The sequence below is a fragment of the Rhinopithecus bieti genome, unplaced genomic scaffold, assembly GCF_001698545.2.
Source record: "Rhinopithecus bieti isolate Rb0 unplaced genomic scaffold, ASM169854v2 scaffold_14454, whole genome shotgun sequence".
NCBI lineage: Eukaryota > Metazoa > Chordata > Mammalia > Primates > Cercopithecidae > Rhinopithecus > Rhinopithecus bieti.
The window spans coordinates 2,176,831-2,191,257 of record NW_016808228.1 but is presented as its reverse complement, the minus strand read 5'-3'; the positions used below and the strand labels follow the sequence as shown (position 1 = coordinate 2,191,257).

Genomic DNA, 14,427 nt, shown 5'->3' with positions numbered 1-14,427 from the left:
TCCCTTCAAGAGAGGGTACCTCAGCAAGCGACCCTGCTCAATCTTTTCCTTCACCTTGCACGAAGTCATCAGGGACTCCTCTGTTTAGACACGCTAGGGTGAAGCTAGATGGCTCATGAACGCTGTGGGTCTTTTCTCATACTGTGGTGGGCACCGTTGTTAAACTGCTTAGATACACCTTGCCCAGTGTGACCTCGGGTGAGTTCCCTAACCTTCCTATGCCTTAGTTTCCTCTTCTGTGAGACGGGAACAATACTAGGATTCCTTCCTGTGGTTGCAGTGAGCATGAGAGGAGCTGATGCGTGGAAAATACCGAGGACAGTGCCTGAGGCGGTGTTCCGTTCGCCTTCCCCTCGCTTCTGCTGCTGAGGTCCCTCAGCTAGCATCACGATTGCCCCTGGAGAAGCGCGAGAGGATGCATTTTGATTAAAAAGCCCCTCTCCTCTGCTCTTCTGCTGTGTCTTTCTCATGTGATTCATCCACTGATCCCTGCCATTTGAGTGTTGCTATGCCCCTTGCTCTCTGATGGGACGAACACCTTGGAATCAGGCTGTCTCCGGGACCTCAGGCTCTAGGAACTTGACCGGTGAGCTCCCCCTGGAAATCTGATTCAGGCTGGCATTGCTTTTGTGTGACAGGCTCACTAAGGGTGATTACTTAACACAGGTTTCGAATTCTTTCTTTCATATTATTGCTTTGGAGTTGTCATCTCCCTTTTGCGTTTCTGGAAGGCCTGGAGTAGTTGAAGGGATTTAGTTATGGATCACAGAAAGCAGGGAGGAGTGCCAGGATGGAGGCTCCTGCACCTGGCGTTTTTAGTTGCTGCTTGTGATCACTTACCTGTCATTACTGTGGCGGAGGCCTAGGGCTGTGTTTCTGTGGGACACATCTGTCCTTCAGATGGAGGGCTACCTCCAGATGGAAAGGCAGCAAGTGCCTGGACTCAGCTAGAGCTGGAGTCTTCCCTGTGTTCTTGGATTGAAAGCTTTTGAGACTGATTTTATTTAATCTTTGTAGTACAGGAGACTCGGCCAGGTGCAGTGGCTCATGCCTATAATCCCAGCACTTTGGGAGGCCGAGGAGGGTGGACCACTTGAGCCCAGGCATTCAAGACCAGCCTAGACAACATGGTGAAACCCCATCTCTACAAAAAGTTAGCTGGGTGTAGTGGCACACATTTGTAGTCCCAGCTACTCAGGAGGCGGAGGTGGGAGGATTACTCGAACCTAGGAGGTCAAGGCTGCAGTGAGCCATGATCACGCCACTGCACTCCAGCCTGGACAACAGAGTGAGACCTTGTCTAAAAAAAAAAAAAAAAAGTAGGTTTTGAAATTGTTAAAGAACGTGACCTACCTGCTAATGAAAACTCCAGGTATCCTCAAATGAGGGGTCACTGGCTTCCATTCCAGTGTCCATTCCAGGGAGGACCAGGCAGCCTGCCTGGTGTGAATGAGCCTGCCTGCCACCCCGAGCGCATCTCTCAGCTCCTCAGGTCACCACAGTGTCATTAACACACGCTGGGAGGATCCCGACCTGGCATCACCGGGCTCACAGCGTGCAGGTCTACACTGTGATTTGCAGGGTTTGAACACACAGTCCTTTCTAGCAGCTGGTTTGCTTTCTTTTTGGCTCCAGGAAATGTGCTAATGCCCTCATGGTGACTGAATATGGTATGTAGTTATAATTTCTATTCTACTTACTGCAATCAAAGTCCCAATGGGAAACATGGGGCAGGCTCACAATAGGATACAAGAGGGATTATTTATTATTTACAACTACAAAGTTGTGAGTGGAGTCTAGGGGATCTGCTAATACAAGGGGCAGTGGGCACCTGGGGGGCAGCGGCAGAACTGTTCACTGCTCTTTCCCATGTGGGCATCCAAGTGTTTCTGGGTTTCTGGAGCCTAGAAGGAGAGTTGGGTAAAGTCAGCCCCAGAGGAGTAGTGACCTCCTGTCAGTCGGGCCATGCAGCCAGCTGGAGGTAGCTTCGCAGGGACAGCGGCTGGGGAGGATGCACTCAGAACCTTCTCCGCTCCTCTCTCTCTTCTCCTGCCGGGGCTCCCCATGAATCAAGCCCAACCAAAGGCCAGAGGGCATGAAAGGCCATCACCTTGGTTTATAGCAAGTCTCTGGGGCAGAGAGCAGAGGATCTGGAGGGGCAAACGGAATCCCTCCAGCAATCCCACTTAGAAAATAATTCAGGGATTCAGAGAGCTTGTGAGCAAAAGAAAAGTGAAAACATTCAAAATCAAGCACAGAATCAAGGCAGGACGACTCTCCGAGGAACCTGATGTGAAACGGTTACTCGGGTATTAATTTTTGTGTTGAACTTCCTAGCAGGCATGGCGAAGGGGAAACCTGTGTATAGACACATATGGCGTGTGCCTACAGAGGTCGACTAGAAGGAATAGCGCACCAGAGGCCCCTGGGGTCCACTTCACATTCCTGTCCCAGAGCTTGGCACTGATGCCACCTGCATATCTCGAATGAATCCAGGTGCCCATCTTACTAGTCAGAGAAGAGATGCAGTATTCCTAATCTGGGAAAATGTTTGTTTTCAGGTTTCAAGGAGGATTTTCAGATGGATGTTTTTAAAATCCTGGCAGCCATCCTACATCTGGGCAACGTGCAGATCATCGCGGTGGGCAACGAGAGGTCCTCAGTTAGTGTGAGATGCTCATTTGTTTTACTTTTCCTTTGTCTGAGGGTCGTAGTGGAACCGGTTCGCAGCTGGCCTGCCTTTGCTTTTTAGCACCAGGCATAGACGGCCTCCTGGGTAGACTGGTTTAGCAGGAAGCAGGCAGCAAGGGTTTCCAGGGGTTGCCTTCAAGGAGTAAAGCCTCCTCCCCTTGCAACAGTAGAGGAGGGGAAATGTATCTTCTGTGTGTTTTTCTTTTATTCAACAAGTCCGTATGAAGCACCTAAGTGCCACGGACTGTGATAGCATCTGGGGAAACAGCAGTGAACAAAACAAAGCAAGAAGCCCTTCAGAGAGCTTATGATCAGGGGTTGGGAGGAGACACAACCAGCAAATATGGTCTCCGGCAGCTGGTGACGGCTGGCACAGAGGAAAGTGAAGCAGAGGGGGCATGCACAGGGGCTGTGTCTTTCATGTGGGGTGGTCAGAGAAAGCCTTTCTGAGAAGGCGGTGGTGGGCAGCGGCCTGAAGGGGATGAAGAAGCAGGTTGTACCTGTGGATGGGGAAAGAACAGCAAGTGCGGAAACCCGCAGGCAGAAGATGTCATTTGAGATACAGCAGGAAGGTCCATGTATCCAGAGGGTGAGTGACAGGGAGGGTGTGGATGAGACCAGAGGGAGAAGGGGGATGGCAGACCACGTAGGACCTTAAGGGCGCTGGGTAGTTTTCAGCAGAAGGACACTCACTACCTCCTTACACCTGCTTGAATCAGACATCAGTGGTGCTGGCTTCCTGGGAATGTGTTGTAAGTTTTGTGATAGATTTCTTTAATGGACGCAAGTTAATTTAGTGTGTATTTCTTCTATGATACATACTGTGAGTAGTGATTCTTGGGGGAGGGGTATGTGTTTAATTAGTCTCATCAATGTCCATGTAAAGAAGAAAATGAACACAAGTAAAAAATGTTTCTATGAAACACAGAATCTGCCTACCTTTAAAGCTTTGCATTAACAGTGACATGTCTGTCCTAGTCAACTCAGAATGCCATATCAAAATGCCACAGGCTGACTGGCTTCAACAATAGACATTTGTTTTCTCACAGTTCTAGAGGCTGGAAGTCTGAGAGCAGAGTGTCAGCCTGCTCAGTTCTGGTGAGGACTTCCTGGCTCCTAGATAGCCACCTTCTCATTGCGTCCTCATGGTGGAGAGAGAGCAGACACTGTGTTGCCTCTTAGGAGAACACTAATCCCATCATGGCAGGCCTCACCCTCTTGACTTTCACCAACCCTGATTACCTCCCAAAGGCCCCATCTCCAAATACTGTCACGTTGGGGGTTAGGACTTCAACATCTGAGTTTTGGAGGGACACAATATTCAGTCCGTAACCATGTCTATTTTCATGTCCCTCAAATAACTGATGGGAATAGTTGATCATTTTGTGTACCCGGTGAGTTCTTGGCTGTCTGCTACCAACGGTTTGGGGAGAGAGCAGAGCTGAGTGGAGCATGAGCTCCTGGGCTCAGTGTTTCAGGCCTGTTGCTGTGACCAGGAAGTAATTCTCCTTCCTCTCCTCCAGCTTTCACCTCAGCACCCTTCCCATCCCCCCGCAGTGTCCAGACCTCCCAGAGTGAGTCAGTTCCCCAAGTGGGAAAGCAGGGAGAGAGGTGACGAGAGGCCTGGGGGAGAATCTGGTGTGTCTGAAGTGGAAAGTCCCTCTGTTTCCTTGCTCAGTTACCTCAGAGAAGCTGGGCTTCTGCCCTTTTTTCCTTAAACCCCCAAAGACTAAAAATATGATTTCTACCCAACAAATGCCATCACACTGAGCCCTCTCCCATGAAGCTTGTTATGAAGGTAGCATTTTGGAGGAGGAATTAACATTGACTGGCAGAAAATCCTTTGGAAAGTGTTCTAAGAATATCTGTGGAAAATTCCCAGTCCTATAATTATTGGTCCTAGATTTGGGATCTATTTCCACCCATTTGTATCAGGAACTTGAGATGTTGGACACGTTAAATTTGGACAAAGCCGTCTGACTTTTTGAAAAGCTGCTGCCCCTTTGCATTTTTTCCCCTAGCAGCACCTGCAGCTGAATTGTTTTTGACTCAGAAGGTTTCGTTCTTTCTTAGAAGGAAGGAAACCAAATGCCTCTGCCAGTCCCCTCCCTTATGAGGTCAGGCACGTCAAAGCCAGCTCTGTGTTAGTGTCATGTTGGTCAGCAGGAGTGTGGGTAGACCGCAGGAAAGGGCAGGACTGTTTCTGTGGCTTCCTCCACGGTGTCCTGAAGCTTTTTAGTGCAATCACGTGGGTTTCCTGGTGGGCTGGAATGGTGCCCGCAGGGGAGCCTGCCTTGGGAGTTCTCCTGACTGAGAGAGGAGCTGGGAGTCACATCCTCGCCTGAGGACAGGAGCCCTTTGTCCACACCGGCTGAAGGGAAATGGGAGCACCTCTTCCCTCTTTTCATCTGCTGACCAGCGGGGCAGCTCTCATGCCCGGGCTTGGGGGAGAAGCAAGATTTCACTTTGTGCATTCGGGAAAAGTCCCACCCCAGCCCTCATGTCAGCTGAGGCACTAGCTCAGCCACAGGAACCCCACCAGCTTCTGCCTGGCAACAATACCCAGGTACCTCCTGGACCATCATCCGGGCAAACCCCTGGCCACATGAGGTGGGGCAGGGTGAGTGCACACTCTGATAAATGGCCCAGGATGGTACAAAGGGAAGAGAGAGGGCTGCATCCACATCCACAGGAACAGGGCGGGGTCTAGGGAGGATGGCCTCCATGGCCTTAGTCATCACTGACATTCTTTGGTTAAAATGAAAAATCAGTGTGGGATGCAGCCCTGGACTCCGCAGCATTGCTGCAGGGGTGGTCTGCCAAGGGCCAGGTGCAGGACCCATGCCAGTGCAGCCCTCCTGCTCTACTCCCAGGTCTGTCTCCACCTCCTGAGGCCTGGGCATCCTTGTGCCAGCTACTACTCAGCTCTTGCACAGGCCTGAGTGTGGGCACAGGGGCCTTGGCCGGGTGGGTTTGTGTGGCTTTGGATGACTGGGCCACCTGACGGGGCTTGTGCTTGTTTTTGAAGGAGGATGACAGTCACCTGAAGGTGTTCTGTGAGCTCCTGGGCCTGGAGAGTGGCAGAGTTGCTCAGTGGCTGTGCAATCGCAAAATCGTCACAAGCTCTGAGACGGTGGTAAAACCTATGACCAGGCCTCAGGCTGTCAACGCCAGGGATGCACTGGCCAAAAAGATCTATGCTCACCTGTTCGACTTCATTGTGGAGAGAATTAACCAAGCGTTGCAGTTTTCAGGCAAGCAGCACACTTTTATTGGTGTTTTGGACATTTATGGGTAAGATTCTCTTCAGTGAGCCTGTCTTTCCTCCTTTAAATGTTGAGAGTCATGTGGTTTTTAGATTATTTTGTTCTGGTTCCTTTGTATTTCACATGATTAGAAAGACAACATTCTTTGCTTTTGCCCCTATAGATGCTGAGTATACTCCACTGGGCTATGGTGCCGTTTATTTAAAGCGCATTAAAGAGATGCTGAATTAGTAATGGCTAGCGTTAAGAGCTTACTGTGTGCCAGCTCTGAGGCTGCTTGACTTCCCTGGGCTTTCTCACTTAATTCTTAAGGAACCTCATAACTATCCCCATTTTAGAGCTGCAACAACCAAGGCTTAGAAAGACTCAATAACTTGGTCACAGTTGCTCCACTGGTGGGAAAACCCAGCCCAGTTGTGAGGCTCCTGCTTCTGCTTTTCCCACCAAAGGCCCCTGAGGTGTGGAGCCCCAGGGTTCCTTCCCATTCAAATCACAGGGGATGACAAGTCACCTAGGCCTGCACCTTGCCCAAGCCCAGCGGCCAGAGGTAGACTGAACCCAGGTCTCTGATCAGCCCCCCCCGCCCCCGCACCCCAGTCATTTTCCGTTCTCGGGTGAGAAGGTCTTGGATTTTCCCCAGCCCTCCTCCAGGAGGTCTTACCCTTCATCCCATCCTGGAATTGGGTTCTTTTTCATTGTCTCTGCATGGTCCTCCTTCTCTAAACCCCAGGCCCAGCTCATGCTGAAACTGCTAGGGAGTAACCAGAGTGGAAGCTGGTTACTTCCACTCTGTAACCAGGGCTCCGCAGAGATTGTTATCCCTCAGGCTTTTCTCAGCAGCTGGCCCCAGTGCCTAGCCCTTGCCCCTCTCCTGGGACCCACCCTGGTTTCTTAGCAGGAGAAGGGGGAAGATTGACCCATGAAAGGCATCGTGGAGTGTTCCACCTGGATTGGGGGATCTTCCCCCACACCCTGGCAAAAAGCAGCTCAACCCCATTCCCCATGCAAAGGGGAGAGCCGAGCCCTGGCCTTCATGGCCCTGCTGCTGCCTCCTGGGGAGGAGCGGGACAGGGCCACACCACGCTGTTGGACTTGCACCCAGGTGGAGAGGCACCTTTTCCCATAGCTGTCAAATGGGAGACAGTGCCTCAAGGGAGTTGCTTTGGTTAATTTAGATCCTACGTTAATACGTATGGCTCCCAATTAATAGTACATGTCAACAGTTATAAAATGCTTAATACATTACTGGGATAGTCTAGTCAATTATTTACCTGGTCTTGTTCCAAGAAAGTGTTTGAGCAGCCAGTAAAAGCTCAAGTGAACTTTTAAAAATGGATAGTCCTCATTAAAAATAGTCCTGTTTCACTGTGGTGGAAATATGTAATTGTTCTGTTATTCCCTGTTCTTTTGGGCGTTTTCAAAATGTATTTTTAAATAATGGCAGTTCTTTATTTTAAGAGTATATTTCTTTTTTTTTTTTTTTTTTGAGACGGAGTCTTGCTCTGTCGCCTAGGCTGGAGTGCAGTGGCACCATCTCAGCTCACTGCAACCTCCGCCTCCCAGGTTCAAGCGATTCTCCTGCCTCAGCCTCCTGGGTAGTTGGGATTACAGGCACCTGCCACCACACCTGGCTAATTTTTTGTGTTTTTAGTAGACATGGTGTTTCACTGTATTAGCCAGGATTGTCTCGATCTCCTGACCTTGCAATCTGTCCACCTCGGTCTCCCAAAGTGCTGGGATTACAGGCGTGAGCCACCGTGCCCGGCCATTATTTCATATTTTTATCTAACAGATGTTTATATCCCAGGCACTGTGTTGGAGGCAATGGTTGAACAGCATAGACACACGGCTCCTGCCGCCGTGGGACTGAGACTGGTGAGGGTGGCAGGCCGGCAGTAGAGGTTGGGATGAGTCCTGGGAAGGGAAGAAGGTGTGCTGGAAGTTAACAGGGGATGGGGACAGAGAAGGGGCAGCCATGTGCAAGGAGTAGCAAGCTGGACGGTGGCCCCCAGGCGGGATCCACGACCACTGTAGTAAGGAATTTGAATTTTTCAGCTATGTGGAAAACCTGAGACAAGTATTTATAAATTCACAAAGACTTGTTAGAATAAATTATTTTAAGATTCCTCTCAAAAATTCTAACAACAGCCTCTTTGCTGCCACCCTTGAGTTCATGATACGCCTCCAAAAAAATCAGCTTTCCTCTAGGCAGCAGGGCTGCAGCCTGGGGCCAAGCCTTTCCCGCCCCCTCCAGCAGCCTCACTTCTAGGCTAACCCTCGCCCAGGCGTACCTGCAACTTTTGAGAAAGCTCATCTTGACTTGGAAATAAGGAAGCTTCAAAGGAAGAGTTAGCATCTTTGAAAGCAGGTAAAGCTGAAGCTGTGAGCTTCAAGGTCTAAGCTGAGAGCGGACGAAGGCTATTGACTCCCCGGCCTGTCGTGTGTTATGTTCTTTGGATCCAGAGTTGGAAAAGCCTGGGTCTGGGGGTCAGACCCCTCGGAGTGAGCTCCATAGCGTACCAGTTGCGTGACCCCAAGAAAGTCACAGAACCTCTCCAAGCCTCAGTTTCTGCATCTACAAGATGGGGCCTCTCTTGCAGGGTGATTTTGAAGACGAGATGGAAGGTATGCAGGTACCTTGAAAACCATAAGCATGGATCCAATGTGAAGTGTTATCACAGTCAACGTGCCTCTAGCATTTTAAGTCACAGATCTAGCTCTTTCCGTAGGTCCTAAACTTCAGTTCTTTGTGCCCCCAAATAATGCATTGATATTTGACATTTTGCCAGGTTCTAGAAAGCCCTGCCCTTGGCCCCAGCTGTGAGCTGCAGAGCTCAGTGAGAGCCTTTTGAATCTCCCCTAGGCCCAGCCCTGGCCTTGCTTCCATGAGCAGACCAGCCTCCAAATCTCTGAGCCACCAAGGCTGTGTGTGGAATGGGGCCGTTCAAGCTGCCATGAGTCACCCTGGAGCTACCTAGAGGACAGTCCAGGTTCTTACCCTGCCCAGGAATTCCAGATTGAGCCAAACCAGCTCAGTCAAGTGAGACTCTCAGGGGACCCATGGTAGGAGCTGGCAGGAACCTCTCAGGATTAGGGTGATTAAGAACAAAGCTTTGGAGGCACCAAACACTGGGGTCGAATTGCATTTCTGGCACCACTTGCTGGCTGTTGGTCCTCACCATGGTCACTCCTTCTCTGACCCTCGTGTGTGACAGTGGAGCCACAGGAGCCCTTCACATAGGGCTGTGTTAGGGTTAAGGGAGGTGACATGCATAAATGCTGACACCTTAAAGCTCTCAGCAAGCTGCCTTCCAGCAGGAGCGCATCTGGCCAGGTGGTACATTTGGTGCCTCTGTTTTGTTCCACCCACAGCATGTTTTGCAGAGTGACTCACTTAAAAGCCCCAGTTTTCTGACTTTTCTTGAGAACCAGTTAATCTAACATCCTGGCCCACATTCATCCATGGCTAAGCCGGCAGGAGCTGAGTAGCAGCTGCCCCTTGGACAATCCTGATGGCTCTCCAGGCCCCACACGGCTCACTGTTGTGCCGTATCCAGTCTGCTTCCCAGGCCTGTCCCCACTGGCTCCTCTCAGTTCTTGAGCTTGCAACTGCAGAGGCAACTGATGAAAGTCTGAACATGGAAGCCAGCTGTGTCTGTCTCGTCCCTGACGGAGTGTGCTGGGCTGTAGGATATGAAATGACTTTGTCCTTTTCCTCCAGGAACTAGGAAAGCACCCCTTCGGGAGGCAAAATTGTGCCGCAATTGTGCTGCTCCTCCCCTCAACAGACAAGGAAAGGAGAATAGGAAACCACATTGCCTTCTCATTGGAGGCACAGGCATCACAGTTAGGCAGCTTCGCAGCTAAGTTCTGACACAAGCTGTGTGACTTTTGGCAAGTTTCTTAACCTCTCGGGCTTATTTTTGACCTATAAAGTCAGAATAACAATTGCCAATATCACTGTTGTTGTGCGGACTACACCATATCGTGACATGCCTATTTTAATGCCTTGCTTGGGGTAGGTGTTTTATACCTACCAGATTCCTTCCAGGGGACAACCGGGAAAAGGGTTATATAGAAACTGACTACTAGGATATCATTAAAACCAGAAGCTTTGAGGGGCATTTAAAACTTGTAGAAGATATAGCAAATGTTTAAGCTTCTAAGTCAAAAAATATCTATAAACAAATGCATATGTCCTGCTTCAGGTTATATTTTAACTTGTTTAAATTGTATTTCAGTTTTGAAACCTTCGATGTGAACAGCTTTGAACAATTTTGCATCAATTACGCTAATGAAAAACTGCAACAACAGTTTAACATGGTAGGTGACCCTTCTGCCTTCTTGACTAGTTCTCAGCCGTGTGTGTGTGTGTGTGTGTGTGTGTGTGTGTGTGTGTGTGTGTGTGATCATGGAAAGAGGCATTCTTCAGGTTTCAAATTTTTATGCAAGGAGCCTCACGCTGGGTCACTGCACCACCTTGTGGCCAAATCTTGAAATCACACCCTCTCATCTATTTGCTTTTTTGAATCACCTGCCAATGTGTGAGCCTCACTGCGCCTCTTGGATACAGACCCTCTCTGCAGCCAGGCAAAACTATTAAGTTGGTTGCCTGAGGCCTCCACTTTCTTTCGAGCCTCTCTGTCTTTGCACTTGCTGCTTTCTCTGCCTTAACCCACCTGCTCCTGTTTTTTCCCCATTGCTTTATCTTCACCTGGCCAACTCCAGCTTGTGTTTTGAGATCCAGCTTCCCTGAGAGCCTTCCGCGACACCTCCTGGCCTCCTCCTATGTGCTTCCTTATCACAGGCCCGTCACATGGGATTATCATCATTTGCATGCAAGTCTCCAAATAGACTTGGTCACCTGGAGAGTCCAGGACTGGCATTCTTTGTCTCTCTCAGCCCAGTGCTTATCTCGGCGCATGCAGCACTAAACAGCAGATGGCCAATGGATTATGGGAATGAGTTTCTCCAACCTTAATTTAGAACAAGACATATATGGTACCTTCCTAACTACTGATAAGATCAAATGTATCCTCCCATGGAAACAGACAGGAGATGGATTCCAATTTTTTTTTCCACTAGGAAGATTTGTTTATTCAAAAGACATTTTTGAGTGCATATTGTGTATACCAGGTACCAAGTTAAGTGCTGAGATAGAAAATGAATAAGGCAATTTTAAAATGTTGACTAAATGCTACTTGTGGCTGTTTTGGCATTTATTATTGCTATGTGTATTGAATACAATTTCAGCCTCTTAAATCAGTTCCCTAGATGCAAGAACTTTAGTGAATTCACTTTTGAACTCCCAACAGTACTGATGCCTTTCTGCTCCTAACAGAAATCGATGAAATTAAAAGTTGATTGGACATCCTTCTACATTGGCTCTACCATGAAACTACCCTCATATTTTTTAAATAATTGCCTCCTTCACATTTCTATTTGACTCTGTTTCTGAAAAGCCATGAAAGTGAAAATGCTTTACTAACTCACATTTTCCTTTTAATCTACATCCTAAACTTTGGCTACATGTTCATGGGAAGAATTTTGATTCCGGTTCATAATAGAAATCATGTATTAATACCCTAACAGTTACTCCATGGGAAGGTTATACCTTTGTTAGTGTTTAGTCTTATTCTGCCTCAGAACCCCTGAGGAAAAGTCTTGGAGAGCTTGGGCTTTGGCTCAAACTAAATTGGGTTTGAGTCTCAGCTCTACCTCCCTCTGGGACCTTGGGCTCTCTGAGCCTCTGTTTCCTTATTTTAAAAATGAGTCATCATTACACATTGTATGCATGTGTCAAGATACCCCATGTACCACAAAACTATGTACAACTATTATATATCAATTTAAAAAGAGTCAATAATAGCTGTCTAATATTGTGAGAAGACCTAACATTGAATCCTACTCAGAAGTTTCTTTTTTTTTTGCCCAGAATTAATTCATGTATAACCATTAAATTTCATTCCAGTGTAAATTTCTATTTCTTTAGCATTTGCAAGGCTTTCCTGGAAATTTAACATTAATAACTACAGCTGAGGTTTATTCCAAGTGCATATTCAGTATAACTCACCTGAAGTCCAACTCTCTGTGGCTGCTACCCTGTCCCCTGGCTGCAATGGCGTGCTGCTCCCCAACATGTCCACCTTACCCTCAAAGGACACCAATGCCAGATGGCTTGCCAAAAATCACACGTCAGAGGCTGCAATTCTGTTTTTTCTTTTTGCTTTTGTTATCCCCTCCTGTTCTTCTTCCTCATCCACTTCCTCCTCCTTCTCTTCCTTTTTCCTCTTCTCCTTTTTCTGAGTCATCTGTCCATCTGGAGATCCTCCCAGGAGGGGTAGTACCTTCCTTCAGTTGTCGGCACAGGAAGCTTTGGTTAGGACTCTCCTGATCTCTGGTCCCCCTCATCTGGCTGCCACTGGGCCTTGCACCTGATGCCCGGAGGGAGCTCAGCAGTAGCAGGTGTAGAAGTGCAGGTGCCACCTTCTCCTCTCAGCCCACTTACCCTCCACGTGACTTTCTGTGGTCAAGTCACAGCGTGGACCCTGTGTCCTGAGCCTGATGTTCATCCTGACCTCTTCCCTCCTCATCCTCCTCCCCAAGTCGCAGCCACCAAGAGCATCGGGCTGAGTTCCTCACTGGTCTCATTGCCTCCGGTCCTTCCCTCCTCTGAGCCATCCTTTAGGTCTCGTCATAATCCCTCCACCCTCCAGTGGGTCCTCACTGCTCCTAGAAAAAGGCCATAGGCCCAGAATTCTCTAGGGAGGGTGTGAAGGTCTCGGATGATCTGACTCTGCCATTCTTTGCCACCGCATTGCCTGCTGTCCTCCTGTACTTTCTAACCTGCTTGAGGTGCGTTTCTCAAGCACCCATTGAGCTTTTGTGCGGTTCCCATTGGGATTCTCCATGGGAGGCTTTTGTTCTTGATGCCCCACCGACCCCATCCCACCTCACCATACCTCACCACACCTCACACCTGCCAGCCAAACTTTCTTTCATCCTCCATGGTAGGCCTGAGTACATCCTCTGGGAAGCCTCCCTGATACCCCTACAGCCCAAATAAGTAGTGCACAAAGATCTCTAAGCAGTGAGCTTCTCTCACTGGCCCTGCAACTAGCATTCTCAGGTAGGTTGGCTCCACCCAGCCAGGCTGCATTAGGCCAAAGAGACTAGATTTGTCCTTGAATAGCTCCTAGCAGGAAGGGGCTGTAGGACCACACTGAGCACCATGTGGTGCTGGTGGTGACACAGGCTGGCCCAAGCCATGTCCTGGGAGGTGGAGACCCACTCAGACTAGGTGGGAGGATGACAGCTAGACCCACTTTAGGAACTCAGTGGTATTGATCATAGTGTGGGCCTTGTCCATACTTCAGGGGCTTCCTGTTTAAACATAAATATTACAGATCAACCATTTATGTTTTCCAAATGCTTACGTCCTGCTCTTTGGAAACACATTTTAATATTCTGTTTTACTTTCTGTATTAACTTTGGATTCCCAGCATGTCTTCAAACTGGAACAAGAAGAATACATGAAGGAAGATATCCCTTGGACACTGATAGATTTCTATGACAATCAACCGGTTATTGACCTGATTGAAGCAAAAATGGGAATTCTGGAGTTACTGGATGAAGAATGTTTGGTATCTTTTAAGAATAATTGTTTTTTTCAACTTTTAAGTATTAACAGATGAGCATTTTGCAAAGCAGTTTTTTTGAAGTGTGCTTGTAAAATCCTGATGTTTACCCAGTTGATTGGGTGGATATTAATGCTGGGACAGCATCCACAGCAGGGACCCCAGAGGGCCCACTGGGCCTTTTGCCCTCAGTGTGTGTAAACCACCCCTGGGGAGCTGCACCACCTCTTAGGTAACGTCCAGCATGGAGGCTGTCCCAAGGTGTATGTAGAAACATGCATGGAAACAGCAAGTGACTCCACTCAAGTTGTCGGTGACTAATAACAATTGAGTTTTCTTTTACATCCTGATTCTTGTGAGTCATCAGCTATATCTGAAAAATCAACATCGCATGATTCACCGGAAGAGCTCTCTAGGAGTTTTCTTCTTACCATTTCCCTCTGGGAAACCCTGAAGTCGGCCAGCCTGGCAGTGTCTCTCGTGGGGGCACAAGAACAGATAATCCCCGAGAGAGGATTAATAAGGTTTCGGGGTTAAAGGATTGTTTTTTGGGTTTTGTTTTTGTTTTTGTTTTTTTTGAGATGGAGTCTTGCTCTGTCACCCAGGCTGGAGTGCAGTGGTATGATCTCAGCTCACTGCAACCTCCACTTCCTGAGTTCAAGCGATTCTCCTGTCTCAGCCTCTGGAGTAGCTGGAATTATAGGCGCCCACCACCAGGTCCAGCTAATTTTTTTTTTTTTGAGACGGAGTCTCACTCTGTTGCCCAGGCTGGCGTGCAGTGGTGTGATCTCGGCTCACTGCAACCTCCGCCTCCCGGATTCAAGCGATTCTCC

General features: G+C 48.6%; 1 protein-coding gene across 1 annotated transcript in view; it reads left to right on the top strand.

The window, feature by feature from the left end:
• The window catches only part of MYO5C (myosin VC), a 107,267-nt gene that overhangs the window by 27,794 nt on the left and 65,046 nt on the right, over nucleotides 1-14,427 (top strand). The window contains exons 9-12 of the mRNA XM_017886111.1: nucleotides 2,562-2,668; nucleotides 5,720-5,985; nucleotides 10,199-10,280; nucleotides 13,460-13,600. Coding sequence (XP_017741600.1) covers nucleotides 2,562-2,668; nucleotides 5,720-5,985; nucleotides 10,199-10,280; nucleotides 13,460-13,600 — 596 coding nt within the window. The remainder of the gene's footprint in view (nucleotides 1-2,561; nucleotides 2,669-5,719; nucleotides 5,986-10,198; nucleotides 10,281-13,459; nucleotides 13,601-14,427) is intronic.